At 39.0% G+C, this 15,137-nt stretch overlaps 1 protein-coding gene across 1 annotated transcript; it reads right to left on the minus strand.

The window, feature by feature from the left end:
- Positions 1 to 4,626: 4,626 nt before the first annotated feature.
- On the minus strand, positions 4,627 to 14,726 carry rfc3.L (replication factor C subunit 3 L homeolog). Its single transcript, NM_001096101.1, has 9 exons — positions 14,574 to 14,726; positions 13,280 to 13,417; positions 11,853 to 11,920; positions 11,274 to 11,371; positions 10,038 to 10,219; positions 9,793 to 9,929; positions 7,624 to 7,722; positions 5,651 to 5,720; positions 4,627 to 5,566 (listed from the first exon to the last, which is right to left on the minus strand). Exons 1-9 carry the CDS (start codon positions 14,658 to 14,660, stop codon positions 5,375 to 5,377), a joined length of 1,071 nt encoding a protein of 356 aa, NP_001089570.1. The 5' UTR covers positions 14,661 to 14,726; the 3' UTR covers positions 4,627 to 5,374.
- Between the last annotated feature and the right edge of the window lie 411 nt (positions 14,727 to 15,137).

Consider the following 15,137-nt stretch of genomic DNA (forward strand, 5'->3'; position numbering starts at 1 on the left):
CGTTTTTTACTGTTCTAGTTTTTTTTTAAAAAAAAGTATTTATTTTTAGATGAATAAAAACATGACGGCGCTAAGAGTTTGTCTCTCTTATTACAGAATATGCAGTTGACGTCAGGACCAAACCCCTTTCAACTGTGATGCTCATGGCGGCCAGAGAACTGGGGAAAAAGAATCAAGGGGCAGATTTATCAAGGGTCAAATTTTGAAGTAATGGGAGTTTTTTTTGAACTCCCATAACTTCGAAAATTCTGAAAAAAAGAACAACCAACATGTATTAGATTCAAAGTTTTTTTCTGCGGGTGAATCGTCCGTATTCATTTGAACAGCACGAATTGAAGTAATGGCGCATTCGATCGAATTCGAATAAAAGTCTTTTTAATAGTTTTGAATCAAAGTTTTCCGGATAACGGATCTTTCCGTAATTTGGATCGTCGTACCTTAAATCTACTAGAAAATCAAGTAAACATTAAGGGGCATATTTATCAAGGGTCGAATTTCAAATTTGAAGAACTAAAGACCAACCGAAATTAAGTTTTTTTTTTGGCCGAATAGGTCCGGTTTGGACCAAATAGGTCCGTATTCGTTCGAATTGAAGTGATAGTGCATTCGATCAAATTCGGATCTAAGTTTTTCCCAAAAAAACTTTGATTTTTCAAAGTCCACCAATTGAGTCCAAATAGTAGGTCCCCCATAGGCTAAAACAGCGATTCGGCAGGTTTTAGATGGCGAATAGTCGAAGTCGAATTTTTAAAGAGACCGTATATGATAAATTTCGATATTTGAATTTTCTAATTTTTTTACAAATTCAAAACAAATTTGGACTATTCCCTAGTCGACGACACAAAAATTATTTCGACATTCAAATTTATTTAATTCGTATTTTCACTTCGACCCTTGATAAATCTGCCCCCGAGTGTTCTTTTCTGCATTTTATTAACAGGAATGAGCAAATGGGCAGTACTGGTGGGGTTGTTTGGAGGGAAATAGATTTAAGGATCAACATTTGTGGAGACATCCCTTAGCTGAAAACAAAGTTACAGAAGAACCCCCACTTTTATGGTTTCCAAGAGGCTGTATGGAAACAGTGTACATTTCAGGAAAGAAAAAAAATGTAGTTTGTCTGCGTGGGGCAAAGTAAAAAACAATGTAAAATCCGAGGGGGAAAAATCAGGATTCTGCATTATAACAAAATTGGCTGTCTAGCCCAAATCTCACTCTTAGGGGCAAATTTACTTAAGGTCGAATATCGAGGGTTAATTAACCCTCGACTCCGATATTCAAAGTCGAAGGATTTAACTTCGACAGTCGAATATCAAGGGTTAATTAACCCTCGATATTCGACTGTCGAAGTTAAATCCTTCGACTTTGAATATCGAAGTCGAAGGATTTAGCGCTATTCGTTCGATGAAACGATTAAATCCTTAGAATCGTTCAATTCGAAGGATTTTAATCCATCGATCGAAAGATTTTTGTTCGACCAAAAAAAGCTACCAAAGCCTATGGGGACCTTAGGCTTAGTCCACTTGTCATTTTTACCATGAAGCCAGCATTGATGATGGTAGACGGCAAATAGTCATGAACTCCAAGGGGCAGATTTATTAAGGGTCAAATTAAAAAAATTTTTTTTTTGGTGTAAAAATTTATACATTTGAATTTTAATTTAAATGTAAGAGTTATCACACCTGGACCATGGAAACAGTTCTAATTCGAATATTCAGCACCTAAAACCTGCTGAATTCATTTACAAGTCAATGGCAGAAGCCAATTGTCCCATTTGAATATGTTAATAGCCTTCCTGGTTTTTTGTTTGGAGGAAAATTCAATTTGAATTTTGTTAGTGTTCGATTACGAAACACATTTTCAGATCCAGTGTCGGATTGGGACACCAGGGGCCCACTCGCACTACTATTATACTTCTCACTCAACCTCTATTCTCCTAGTCTCTTCTTTACATACTATAATCTATTATTCCATCTATTTAGCCACTTAGTTCTCATTGAAATAGGCCAATTGTCTAGCAGCATGAGGGCCCACTGGGACTTTTCCTGGTTTCCCGGTGGGCCAGTCCAACACTGTTCAGATCGTTTGATTGAATTTTAGACGTTCAAATTTTTTCATAATCTTCCATTCGATGAGACCCAGCCTAAAGTGTTGGCCCCTCATCCACTGTTTCAAGCCCCACAGTCAATGTTTCCACTCAATAATTGACTAACTTTTCTCTAGGTTAGTCCTGTCATTTTTACCATGAAGCCAGCATTGATGTTGGTAGTTGGCTTGACCCAATTCCATTAATGTGTTATGATTTAAAGCATCTAGCACATTGTTTAGGGTTGTTTTTGGGTCTAGACCTATTTCCACATCTAAAACAGAAAAACATCCATAATCCCAAATTGTAGTAGTGTTAGTTTGCTAACAATTTGTAGATTTTATGGGATTTTCTGGCTCTGAAGTATAATGGCTGTCCATGTCATGAGTTAACCCCACAACTATAGAAATAACATCCCTCTTACACCTTTTATATTTCTTTTGTAGAGATGCAAGTGCCCGTATTTTCAGAGTGGATCCGTTGTAAAGTACTCACATTATTCAGACATCAAGGGGCCGATTCACTAAGGGTCGAATATCGAGGGTTAATTAACCCTTGATATTCGACTAGGAATTAAAATTCTTCGACTTCGAATATCGAAGTCGAAGGATTTAGCGCAGATAGTTCGATCGAACGATAATTCCTTCGATCAAGCGATAAAATCCTTCGAATCGAACGAGTCAAAGGATTTTAATCCAACGATCGAAGGAATACCCTTCGATCAAAAAAAGTTAGGCAAGCCTATGTGGACCTTCCCCATAGGCTAACATTGACTTCGGTAGCTTTTAGATGGCGAACTAGGGGGTCGAAGTTTTTTTTAAAGAGACGGTACTTCGACTATCGAATAGTCGAACGATTTTTTACTTCGAATCATTCGATTCGGAGTAGCCCATTCGATGGTCGAAGTAGCCCAAAAAAAACCTTCGAAATTCGAAGTTTTTTACCTTTGAATCATTCACTCGAAGTTAGTGAATCAGCCCCCAAGACTTCTCTGATTTACCAGTAACAAAGAGCTTGAATCTTCATTGCCATCAGCATTCATTCAAACTAGGGATGCACCGAATCCACTATTTTGGATTCGGCCGAATACCGAACTAAATCCTAATTTGCAAATTAGAGTTGGGAAGGGGAAACATTTTTTACTTCCTTGTTTTGTGACAAAAAGTCACATGATTTCCCTCCCTGCCCCTAATTTGCATATGCAAATTAGGATTCGGTTCAGCCGGGCAGAAGGATTCGGCCGAATCCTGCTGAAAAAGGCCAAGTCCTGGATTCGTTGCATCCCTAATTCAAACTCAACTGTTTTAGGGCTCTTACTGACGAGCAGTTGTAGCTGCGCTGCGTGCGAGTACAGCCCCATTGGAAAAAAAATGTAATGCATCTATTCCTGCGCTCCCCTGCAGCTGAACGCAGAAAAACATAACGCAGGCAAGCGCAGCTACAACCGCTCGTCAGTAAGAGCCCTTAGACACAGCTTCCATCTACAGCAATCTCATCTTAAAGGAGAATTCAACCCTAAACTTAAAAAAGTACGGTAGACAAAAAAAAAAATTGAAATTCATTGACATGCCCCTTAAAGGGGCGGTTCACCTTTAAGGTAACTTTTATTATGTTATAGAACGGCCAATTCTAAGCAACTTTTCTATTGGTTTTCATTATTTATTTTTTTATTGTTATTTGCCTTTTTCTTCTGGCTCTTTGCAGCTTTCAAATGGGCGTCACTGACCCTTCTAAAAAACAAATGCTCTGTAAGGCTACAAATGTATTGCTACTTTTTATTACTGATCTATTCAGGTCTCTCCTATTCATATTCCAGTCTCTTATTTAAATTAAAGCATAGTTGCTAGGGTCATTTGGACCCTAGTTACCAGATTGGTAAAGATGCAAATTGAAGAGCTGCTGAATAAAAAGCTAAAGACCTACAAATAATAAAAAATGAAAAGCAATGACAAATCTTCTCAGAATATCACTCTCTACATCATAGTAAACGTTATCTCAAAGGTGAACTACCCCTTTAATGCTTATTTTGATGTGTCGGTTTAATGACTAGAGAATGTATGCATCGTGTGTACATTTCTTGCAAATCAAAATTCATAAAAAGGTGAAAAAACAGAAATCCCATCACACCCACAAAGCCAAAACATGAAGTATTTAATATTAACACCATGTACAAGGAATAATTCCTATAATATTATTCACATGAATATTTCAAGTTGCATTAACCAAAAAGGATAACCATAAGTATCCACATGTAATGTTCACACATATGTCAAGAAACTCTGATTCAGGGAAAAACGTTGTGTGAAATCACATTTTCAGTGGTCGCAATAGACACTGCAGTCGTGGGGGACAGGGGGAGGCCCCAGAAAGCTGCACATAAATCCTCCCACTGCAGCCACTTTTGTGTCTTAAATTATTTGTTCATGGTAAAAGCATTTAGGTGATCCGAGGGTAAAGGCAAATCATTCCATAACCGGTGCCAAATACATAACTACTTTATGTATAATGGACTGTTGCCATATACTTGTGGTTATTTTCTCTTTTTTTTTTTTTTTAACAACAACAGTTTGTGCCTAGAAAACAAATCTCAGTGCTCAATACTGGCCAGTTATAGGCAGCATCTGAATAGAACAGGTGCCACTCATTATATTGCCATCAACAGAGGACATTGCTATGGTGATGTGGCCTATAGTGATGTGCGGGTCGAGAGTGTCTCGACCCGCACACCCGGCCTGGGCCCGTTCCTGCCCTCTTTTTATAGACCCGGCCCTTAGTGACATCATAAAAGGGACAGGCAAAGGCAGGCGGAAGTCTATAAATTCCGGGGCCAGAAGCTGGCAGTACTAGGTCGCGGGCGGGGAGAGCAGAAGAGCTCGAAGATCTTGTGCAGGAGTCGGCCTGAACCCGCGGTTTTCGGGTTGGCCCGCACATCACTAGCGGCCTATTCATTACTGCAGTAGGCTACAAAACAAAGGAACAAACTGCCTCTGACCTCAGGACATACCTGTTAACGACGAGCTGTATGTTTCCATAATGTGATCACCAGAATAATCACTTGATTAAGTAAACTGCGTTTAGAACAAAGGAGGGCTCTATCGCTGTACTTGATGTTCTTACTAGAGAATAGAAACAACACATTTCGATAATTATATACAAATTACAATTCTGCTTAATCTAAAACTAAAAATATCAAGCAGAAATGAGACTGCACGGGTGTAATGTGCAGAATCCGTTTTTATCATTTTATAGGTGTACAGAGCACTTGGAGCCTAACTTGTATACGGCTCATCAAAACATCATCGCTTCTAGCCCATCCTCCATGAACTTCTTGTACAAGGCCATAAACTTTGCTACAAAAGCTTCCAGGTGATAAATAGCTTTGCTGCCGAGTTGCAATCGATGTTCATAGTAGGCAGCCATCTGTGCAACATCAGCTTTCAGCTGCCCATCGCAGTTATTTAGCAACTCTGATAACAAGCACTGAAAGGCAAACAGAATACAAATCAATATTGCACAGGTTTGTGTAAGACACACCAAGGGGTAGATTGAAACTAAGAAACATACCTTTATAATGATCTCTGGTGGGATACAATGAGTCAAAAGTTCATAAAGCCGCCCACGAACCTCGAGCAACCTGATACAACAGAATTGTATTTGAATATAAATTTCACAAATAACAGTTACTAGTAAAATATAAAATTTGGAATCTAAACTTTGCAACAGTGACATGTAAAGGCAGTAAAAATCCTGGGATTTAAAGGGCACCTATCACAGCCAAAATCAAACACATATTAACAATCTGACCAGTACAAGCTAAACACGTTTAATCAAACTACAGATATAGTTTTTTGAAAAAACTGCAGGTTTTAAAAAAATCCCTTACTTTGTTAAATGGGTTCTTTCACTGATGGAGGCCATATTGAGACTCTAACAGAGACTCTAATGTGCAAATTTCAGGAGCATGCTCAGATTGTAACACTGCTTTGAGTATTCTACCCAGAATGCCTTGTTTTAGTAAACTCGTCCACTAAAAGTATCCACTAGAAGTGCTGCCACCTGCTAACTTCCAGCAGGTGGCAGCACTACTGTACAGCAGCTAACACACAGGTTTGGCTGATTTAAAAATAGCTTAGAAGGGTTGATAAGCAAACAAGGAATTTGAACTGAGCATGTGCGAGATTTCAGAGCTACAGTTGGCTGGGAAGATATAGGTAGGAGGAGCCAGTAAAATCCAAGATGCCTGCCTCAGCTAGAACTGCAGTGGAGATAGGGGAGATCTTGCAGAAGGAATAGTGAGCTGATCATTTACATTATACAAACAATTCTAACTGTTTTAAAAATCGGATTTCTTGAACTTTCACATAGTGTATTTACTTAGTAAATGATTTTGGTCATGATTGGTGCCCTTTAAGCTATACTGTAATTATAACATCTTCTCAAAATTTTAAATTTTAGAAAGTCATACACATCGGTGTGCCATAAACTCAGCAAATCTCTGAATAATGGGAGTTGATTTGCAGGAATACCCTGCATTTTCATGCTGCAAATTTTACATAACACCTGGACCTATTGTGGCAGGTAAAAGTTAGTCCCATTATAAAATGTCCTTAAAGGAGAAGGAAAGTCGTCTTGCACTTGGGGGTGCCAAATGTTAGGCATCCCCAAGTGATTGTATTTATTTACCTGAAACCCCAGGCCGGTGCTCCTATCAGCAGAAACCTGCACTGCCTAGGTTTATACCAGTGAGCACCACGGAGTGATCCTCTTCCGGCTTCTTCTTTCTTTAAATTCCCTGGGGCAAACGCATGCGCAGTTGAATGAAATAGCCAACTTTTTAGTTAAAATTCGGCTTCTCACTCTAATGAGCATGTGCAGCCACGAGAAGAAAGAAGGAGCCGAAAGAGGATCACTCCGTGGTGCTCACTGGTATAACACCAGGCTGGTGCAGTTTTCTGTTTATAGCAGCACCAGCCCGGGGTTTCAGGTAAGTCAATACATTCACTTAGGGGTGCCTAACTTTTTGCACCCCAAGTGCAAGATGACTTTCCTTCTCCTTTAACATATTGATAATGGGTTGAGTGCGGAGGACCTCTTGTATTTGACCTATGGCACGCCAGCTATTTTGACTATTGTTGTCTCGTGGAAAACACGGTGTTGAAGATGGGGGTTTTGTTCAGTGATGATTTTTTTTTATATCTGGATGGCAGTGGTGGACAACATGTCCTGTGTGTTATTACCCTTATGCATAAAGTGCTTCTGAAATCAACTTGCAGTGAACAGTCGAGCTTTAGCAGTGGAATTTCTCTGGCTACTTGACTTCAACAACAGCCAGATAATTGGCTCCTAATAAATCGGACCCTAATGTGTTGTCTGAATAGGAAACTTAAGACTGTAAACTCTACTGGAGCAGGAACTGGAGAACCTGAATCACAATCTAGGTTGAACTGTGTAACATGTGCCAGTGCTATATAAATAATTTATAATCTATTTTAAGGCTTTGCATTTACATTGACCAATAAAAAAAAGTACTATCGTGCCTTTGTGGTGTCTGTTGGCTTACGATGGCATTGGCAGTCTCTTTAACATACACCTCCCAATCTGTTTCAGGCAAATCTTGGTCTGCAGAAAAGGGGTACCTGGATACAACAACAAACAATATAAAAAATACAAACTGAGCCTACTAACTTTTGAAGGAAAGACTAAAATTAAGTAAACTATCAGAAAGGTCTATATAAATATACCAGTAAACCCTCACAGTAATGCTGCTCAGAGTCCACTTGTCAAAAGAAGCACAGCATTTCTTTCCTTCTATTGTGTACTCATGGACTTCTGTATCAGACTTCCTTCTTTCAGCTTAAACCTCCAGGGCTAGGGCTTGAGCATGCTCAGTTTGCTCTTTTTTCCCCTCTGCCTTTTCCCCTCCCTACTGTAATCTGATCCCAGAGCTATGAGTGAGCAGGGAGAGACTCAGGCAGGAAGTGATGTCACAGCAAGCTAATATGGCAGCTGCTATCTTAAACAAAGAGCTTCCAGAGCTGTTTACTCAGGTATGGCAAAGCATTCTTCAGAATAAATATAGTGTTCTATCTTGCACTATTGTGGCTAATCTATTGGCAATAAACTGATTTGGCGGCTTTCACGCTCCTTTAAAGCACTTTTTTTATGTAACTTGAAGTTCACACTTTGTTAAAGTAACTGACAATGTGAAATATAAATAAACCCCATATTAAAATAGGGTATGTACACTTGCATTACCCAAAAATGTATGAAGTATCGGTGATCTTGGGATCATCAAGCAAAATGAAAAAACTACATTAAGCCACATTTCATATAAGCAAATCCATGGGAATTATTAGCATTACTTGCTACTTCAATTTCCACTAAAAGTGTCACATGTCTTTCATGTCAAATGTTTACTGTAATGCTCATGAATACTTCTTTTGCTCCTTATTGAAACACTGTATGTTTATCATATTGTCATATACTTGTATTTTATTGAAAATCTCAATAAAAAGAATTTCAAAAGAAAGAAAGAAAAGTGTCACATATTTGTAGACTAAGATTGAGTCGATTCTATTCATGTTGAGCATTCGAATAATTCAATATTTGCCACTTTTGTTGAATAGTTCATTTTTTTATTGGAAAAACACATTGTTGTATTGTACTCCAGTACATATAACTGAGCAAAATAAAGGCATTTCTGCTGCTGCTACACCCTGAATTTTCATTGCCTGTTGTTTTTTACCCCAATAATATTGTTCCTTTGGTCACCAGGCCATAACAATAAGGAAAATTTGTAGATACGGAAGGCTATTGTCAAACAGTGAGATAATAATAGTGTCATTAGATTGTAAGCTCTAGTGAGCAGGCCTCTGTAACCCATGATATGCCTTTCTCTTCTGCCTCTTTGCAGCTTTCACATGGGGGCCATGGACCCCTGCAGCCAAAACACATTTGGAGGCTGCAATTTGTTTGTTACTTATTACAACCACTGCTTTGTTGCTATGGTAAATTGGACCCAAGTAACCAGACAACTGCTGAAATAGAGCTTCTGAACAAAATGCTAATCATTTTTAAAAATACAAAATAAAATTCAACGTTGTCCTAGAATATCATTATGCCAAATGAGGGGCTGCTGTAAGATACCTAAGTCACTATTTAGTGGGCTGGTGGGGCCTCTGTGTACTTGAAATGCCAGGCCCTATTTTGATTCCCAGTGCACACCTGGAACCACTGCTTTAAAGGAGAAGGAAAGGCTAAAAAAAAAAGCTTTATCGGAAAGGTCTATATAAATACAACAGTAAAGTAATACTGCTCTGAGCCCTCTGTCGAAAGAAACACTGCATTTCTTTAATTCTATTGTGTACACATGGGCTTCTGTATCAGACTTCCTGTTTTCTGCATAAACCTCCAGGGCTAGGGCTTGAGCATGCTCAGTTTGCTCTTCACTCCTCCCTGCTGTAATCTGAGCACAGAACTATGAATGAGCAGGGAGAGACTCGGGTAGGAAGTTATGTCACACCAATATGGCAGCTGCTATCCTAAACAAACAGAGAGCTTCTAGAGCTGTTTTCTCAGGTATAGTAAAGCATTCTACAGAATAAATATAGTGTTCTAGCTTGCACTATTGTGGCAAATCTGTTGGCAATAAACTGCTTTTCGTAGTTTTCCTGCTCCTTTAAACTAACAAACGTTACTTTACTTACTGTTGTACTCGAGAAGCCTCACATATAAGAAGTGCTTTTCGGAGATTTCTACCAGATTTTTCAGCAATTCTGCGAGCGAGATCTTGAGGTAGAACCAGCCCTTCTTTCTTACAGACACTGAACAAAACTGTGCAAATCTGAGAAAAACACAATGTAGAACAAAGATGTTAACACTACAAAGTAAAGCCTACAAAAAGTTGAAAGGAAGAGAGGAATAGATGTACCGTAGTTGTGTTTTAATTTACCTCATCAGTACTGGGAGCAGGAACACGAACTGCCAAACATCTGCTTCGAATAGGAGCAATTACTTTGGATGTAGAATTACAACACAAAATGAGCCTGCAGGTAGACATATACTTCTCCATTGTTCTTCGCAAAGCGTGTTGCGCATCTTTGGTGAGTTTATCGACTTCAGTAAGCAAGACAACTGTATAAAAAGTTAATACATGGAAAACAATTCAACAGTTAGAGGCTTTCATACTACCAAAGCAAAATTTAAAACAAAAAAAATAAATAAAATAAAAGGCCAATATACACCTATAAAATAATTTTCTTTGATATTATATAAGCACTAATGGAAAAGGCTTTCTAAAGAAGAGTTCTGTATGAACAAATCCACTGCTTCCCTACACTGCAGCCTTTGTTAGGGTTTGATATAAGGGGCAGCTCATTATTCAGATAACTTCTCTCTGGACTGGTAATTTGTCTTACCCCATACTCCTTCACAAACAGTGACAGAACCAAGAAAGAAGAGAGAGGAAATCTAAAAAGTGAAAGTGGTTTCAACATCATATTTAGTTTATAAAAATATATTAAAAAAAAACAAAAAAAAAAAAAACCACACACCACAATAGGCAAAATATATGTTTAACACAAGCCTATTCATTGAGCTTGAAAAAAGGGGTATACGGCCTATTATCATACATCTAACTGTTAGATACAGATCACGTTGTTTTAACAAAAACTATAACCTGAAATGAAATAAAAGCTTACAGCGCAAGTTATAATCATACCATTAAAGTTAAAAAAAAAAAAACAACCTTTTTTGCACTTGTATTTTGGCACAAATAAAAAAGCACATAGAAAATCCATATGCACCTGTTCAGCAGGCTTTGGCCAGTCAAATGTGAGATTTGTCGCCAGCAGTCGTGCTTTTTCGCAGTCGACTAATCTCCCCATCGGCCACTGCCCTTAGGGTGGAGGCACATGGGGAGATTAAGTCACCCGCGATAAATATTCGCTACTGCGGGCGGCAAATTTCCCCGAAGTGCCTTCCCACCAGTAAGAATATGAATCGCCGGGGTGATGGCATAAGGTTGCTTTGGTTTTTTAAAGTCGCCCAAAGTTGCCTCACGAGAAACTTAGGGCAGCTGTCTCTACATGCATGCCTAAATTCTAAATACATAAATTAATTGGAAGGAGATTTCATTCCCCTTTAAAGCTAAAATTTCCTCAAACAAATAAAGTTCACAAAAACCCACCTTTAAAATCTCTTTGAGTGCTTGTTTCAAGCTGCTGAGACTGCGCCACTGTCTTTAACAGTTCTTGAATTACAACTCGATCACTGTTGCCAGCATCACTGGTGAAAAAAAAATAAGCAAGGCATGCAAAGTTGCTCTCAGTAAAAGGGTCAGTAGTCTCCAATTTCAATTGCAAGTTATGAGCAGCTATTGCCTTTCCTTTTCATAAAAGTAGCCATTGAGCATTTTTAGGTATGATTATTTCCCATTTCGGCCAACTAGTGCCTAGCATTCACAAGAATAAAAAATAAAATGCTTGACTTAAAGCACTGGCCTGAATGACAGACTGGACCATGAAGAGAAGAGGGTATGGGTTAAAATAAAATAAGGCTCGACTTACAATAAGCCTGCTTACTGATTTTCAGGCTACACAGGGTTTGAAAATGACTGACTGGAGACAGGCAAAATGATTACAATAAACAAGCGGATTAGCAAATAGAGGGAAGGTCAAAATATCTGTCTGCATCATGCGAATTGTTAAGATGGAGATCAACTTCAAATGAGGAAGGATGCTAAATTAAATAAACAGCAATGACATACCTTGGGTTGACTTCCAGGTGATAATTGCTTGCTATAGTGCTAATTTCTATTTTCTTTTTGGATGGGGTCTGTTGAAACATAAAGCAAACATATTGTTATAATAAAGTTATACAACGATATAAAGTGAAACACAGTGAAATATAGGGTTATCAGTAAACAGGGGATTTCAGTATCTGACTATTCAATATAGACATATGGGACGGTCACCAATACTTCTGCGGGAAAATTTTAAACAACACCCATTCGCATCATTGCAGGTAGAGGGAGCATTAAAACATGCCTAGGTTACTGCTGTGTAGTAGAATCACATTACATTTCAAGGGATGATTTCAATAGGATGGGAGTTGGCTGATTTTGAACATAGTGCCCGACTAGGTCAGGGGGTCTTTCCAACAAACAATCCTGGGATCATGGTAGATGGGGATAATCTGTCCCAATTAAAATACTGGTCCGCCGATCTTCCTTTCCTGAAATAGCAGGAACAGCACTTCCTCCTGTTCCAATTGTTATGGTGGTCCTAGGGTTGCCACCTGTCCTGCTCAGTTAAAATATCAGGCAAATTGCCCCAAACCACATGGTGCGTGACATCATAGCCAACAATGTCATCAGCTCACGCCATCTATGACCTGCCCCCAGAATGTCACCAACCTACCCACTCATGTCACTGCCTTTGGCCAGATATTGATGCAAACAAAGGTAGCAACCCTATGTGGTGAGCCCAGATGAATGTGCCCCCTATACATTAACTGCCCCTTGGAGTGCTGTATAGGGTTGCCACCTTTTCTGGAAAAAAATACCGGCCTTCATATTTATATTTTTCCCTAATAATAACTTTGGGATCAACCCTCATTTTTAGCGGACAGGCCAGTAAAATACCGGCCAGGTGACAACCCTAGTGCTGTGTCAGCCCGAGTATTGCCGACTTAAAGGAACAGTAACATCAACCAATAAAAGTGTTTTAAAGTAAAGTAATGAAAATCCAATGTACTGTTGCCCTGTGATGGTAAAACTGATGTGTTTGCTTCAGAAACACTACTATAGTTCATATAAACAAGCTGCTGTGTAGCAATGGCGGAAATTGAAAAAAAGGCTATATGGCCCAGGTTAAATAGTGGATAACAGATAACACCATTGTATTCTACAGAGCTTATCTGCTGTGTAACCTGAGCTTTTTCTCCTTTGAATGGCTGCCCCCATTGCTACACAGCAGCTTATTTATATAAACAATAGTAGTGTTTCTGAAGTAAACAGTTTTACCAGTGCAGGGCAACACTGCATCATAACATCATTTTCATTTTTTTGATGTTACTATTCCTTTAAAGGAACTTCACATTCATTTTAAAATGATCCAATTAAACTGCCAGCAGTCAGAAGGCATAACACAACTATCACACACAAGTGACCGGAAATCCTCCCAGATGACTTACTGTGATGGTCTGATGTTCAATTCGAAGCTTCTCTACTCCTGCGCCGTACAATTCTCGCAACAAGCACATGATTCTGGTCTTTTTTCCAGCTCCGGACGGCCCGAACACAAGCAGATGAGGAAAATCTCCACATTGTACCTGTAAATTGTACACACAAGATATAAATCTATGTATACTTTATCATTAAACATGGCTTATCCAAGTTCACTGAGCTTCATGCGTTCCTCAGTGGTGTTTTTTATTTATTATAATTATTTGTTTATTATTTTATTATTTTTTTAAAGGACAAGGAAAGTTAAACTAAAGAAGTAGCTAGAAATGTTGTACATTATGTTTTGGGCTTCTGTACCAGCCCAAGGCAACCACAAGCCTTTAGCGGTAAAGATCTGTGTCTCCAAAGATGCCCCAGTAGCTCCACCTCTTCTTTTCTGCTGATTCACTGCACATGCTCTGTGCTGCTGTCACTTACTGAGCTTAGGGACCCACTCACAATATACAGTACACATAGAATAGAAATGTCACAATATAAGGCTGATTAGTAATTAATACAGATAATTACTTCATGGCAGCACAGAAACCAGTGCAATTAGCATCAGAATTTATATTACAGGGGAATCTCATTTTCTGCTTGATAGTTTGAGACGACCCCTAAGCTTAGCTTCTCAACAGCTGCTCAGAGCCCACTGAGCATGTGAGTGTCACAGACACTTTCCAAGATGGTGACCCCCTGTGACAAGTTTGAAGTCCTGGATCATTGCTGCTATTGAGAGACTGAACCTTTAGGCTGGTGCAATAAGTTCAGTATATAAAATATTGCATTTTTAGCCATATTCATTTTTAGGGGTTAGTTCTCCTTTAAAGGGGTTGTTCACCTTTAAAATATCCTTTAGTATGATGTAGAAAGTGATATTCTGAGACAATTTGCAACTGGTTTTCATTTATTATTATTTTTGGCTTTTGAGTTATATAGCATTTTATTGAGCAGCTCTCCAGTTTGCAGTTTCAGCAATCTGGTTGCTAGGGTCCAAGTTACCCTAGCAACCATTCATTGATTTGTATAAGAGACAGGAATATGAATAGGAGAGGCCTGAATAGAAAAAGGAGTAATAAAAAGTAGCAAAAGCAATACATTTGTAGCTTTACAATGTAGATGAGGTCAGTGACCCCCATTTGAAAACTGGAGTCAGAAGTAGAATTTAAAAACAATAAAGCAGCGAGTAGGCTTCTGTCATTGTCATGTGATCACCGCCTGAACGTCTCATGCAAGTGTTAAAGAGGCTGAGGCCCCACTCACCAGATTACGGAGCTGCGACGCTTGATCTTTGTGGTAATCGAGTTTGGAGAGGGAACTTGGTCGATACTTATCAACCCACAAACTCATGATGCAGCTCGGGATTTGGGTACAGTACTACGTTTCCCGCTACTGAACCTAGAAGTCTTGCGCGCGAAAACTTCAACCTGATGACACGCGCAGGCGCAGAACTAACGGGGCCTTCCCTGAGACTTTCTATACGCATGCGTCGAAGACTCACAGAGAGGGTTGGAACGCATACGCCTCACTTCTTCTACGGTAGCCGTGTGGCGCATGGCAACATTAATTCAGTCATAATCCTTACGAACAGCACTAGCGTTATATAAAGTAACAATGATAACAGAAGGATTATTTTATCACTGTCCTAGCTGTGTGAGCATAGTATTGCTGCAACAACCGTGCAGTGGCCAAAATAAAATTATTTTTCTCCTGCTTTGCAGAAATTGCAGTTGTTTATTTCGCTGCTTTATACCATGTGTATCACGCCAAGTAAGGGCTGGTATCAGGAATGGGACCAAATCAATAGGAAAATGCAATTACTTCTTT

This window comes from Xenopus laevis, chromosome 2L (genome assembly GCF_017654675.1).
Source record: "Xenopus laevis strain J_2021 chromosome 2L, Xenopus_laevis_v10.1, whole genome shotgun sequence".
Taxonomy (NCBI): Eukaryota; Metazoa; Chordata; class Amphibia; order Anura; family Pipidae; genus Xenopus; species Xenopus laevis.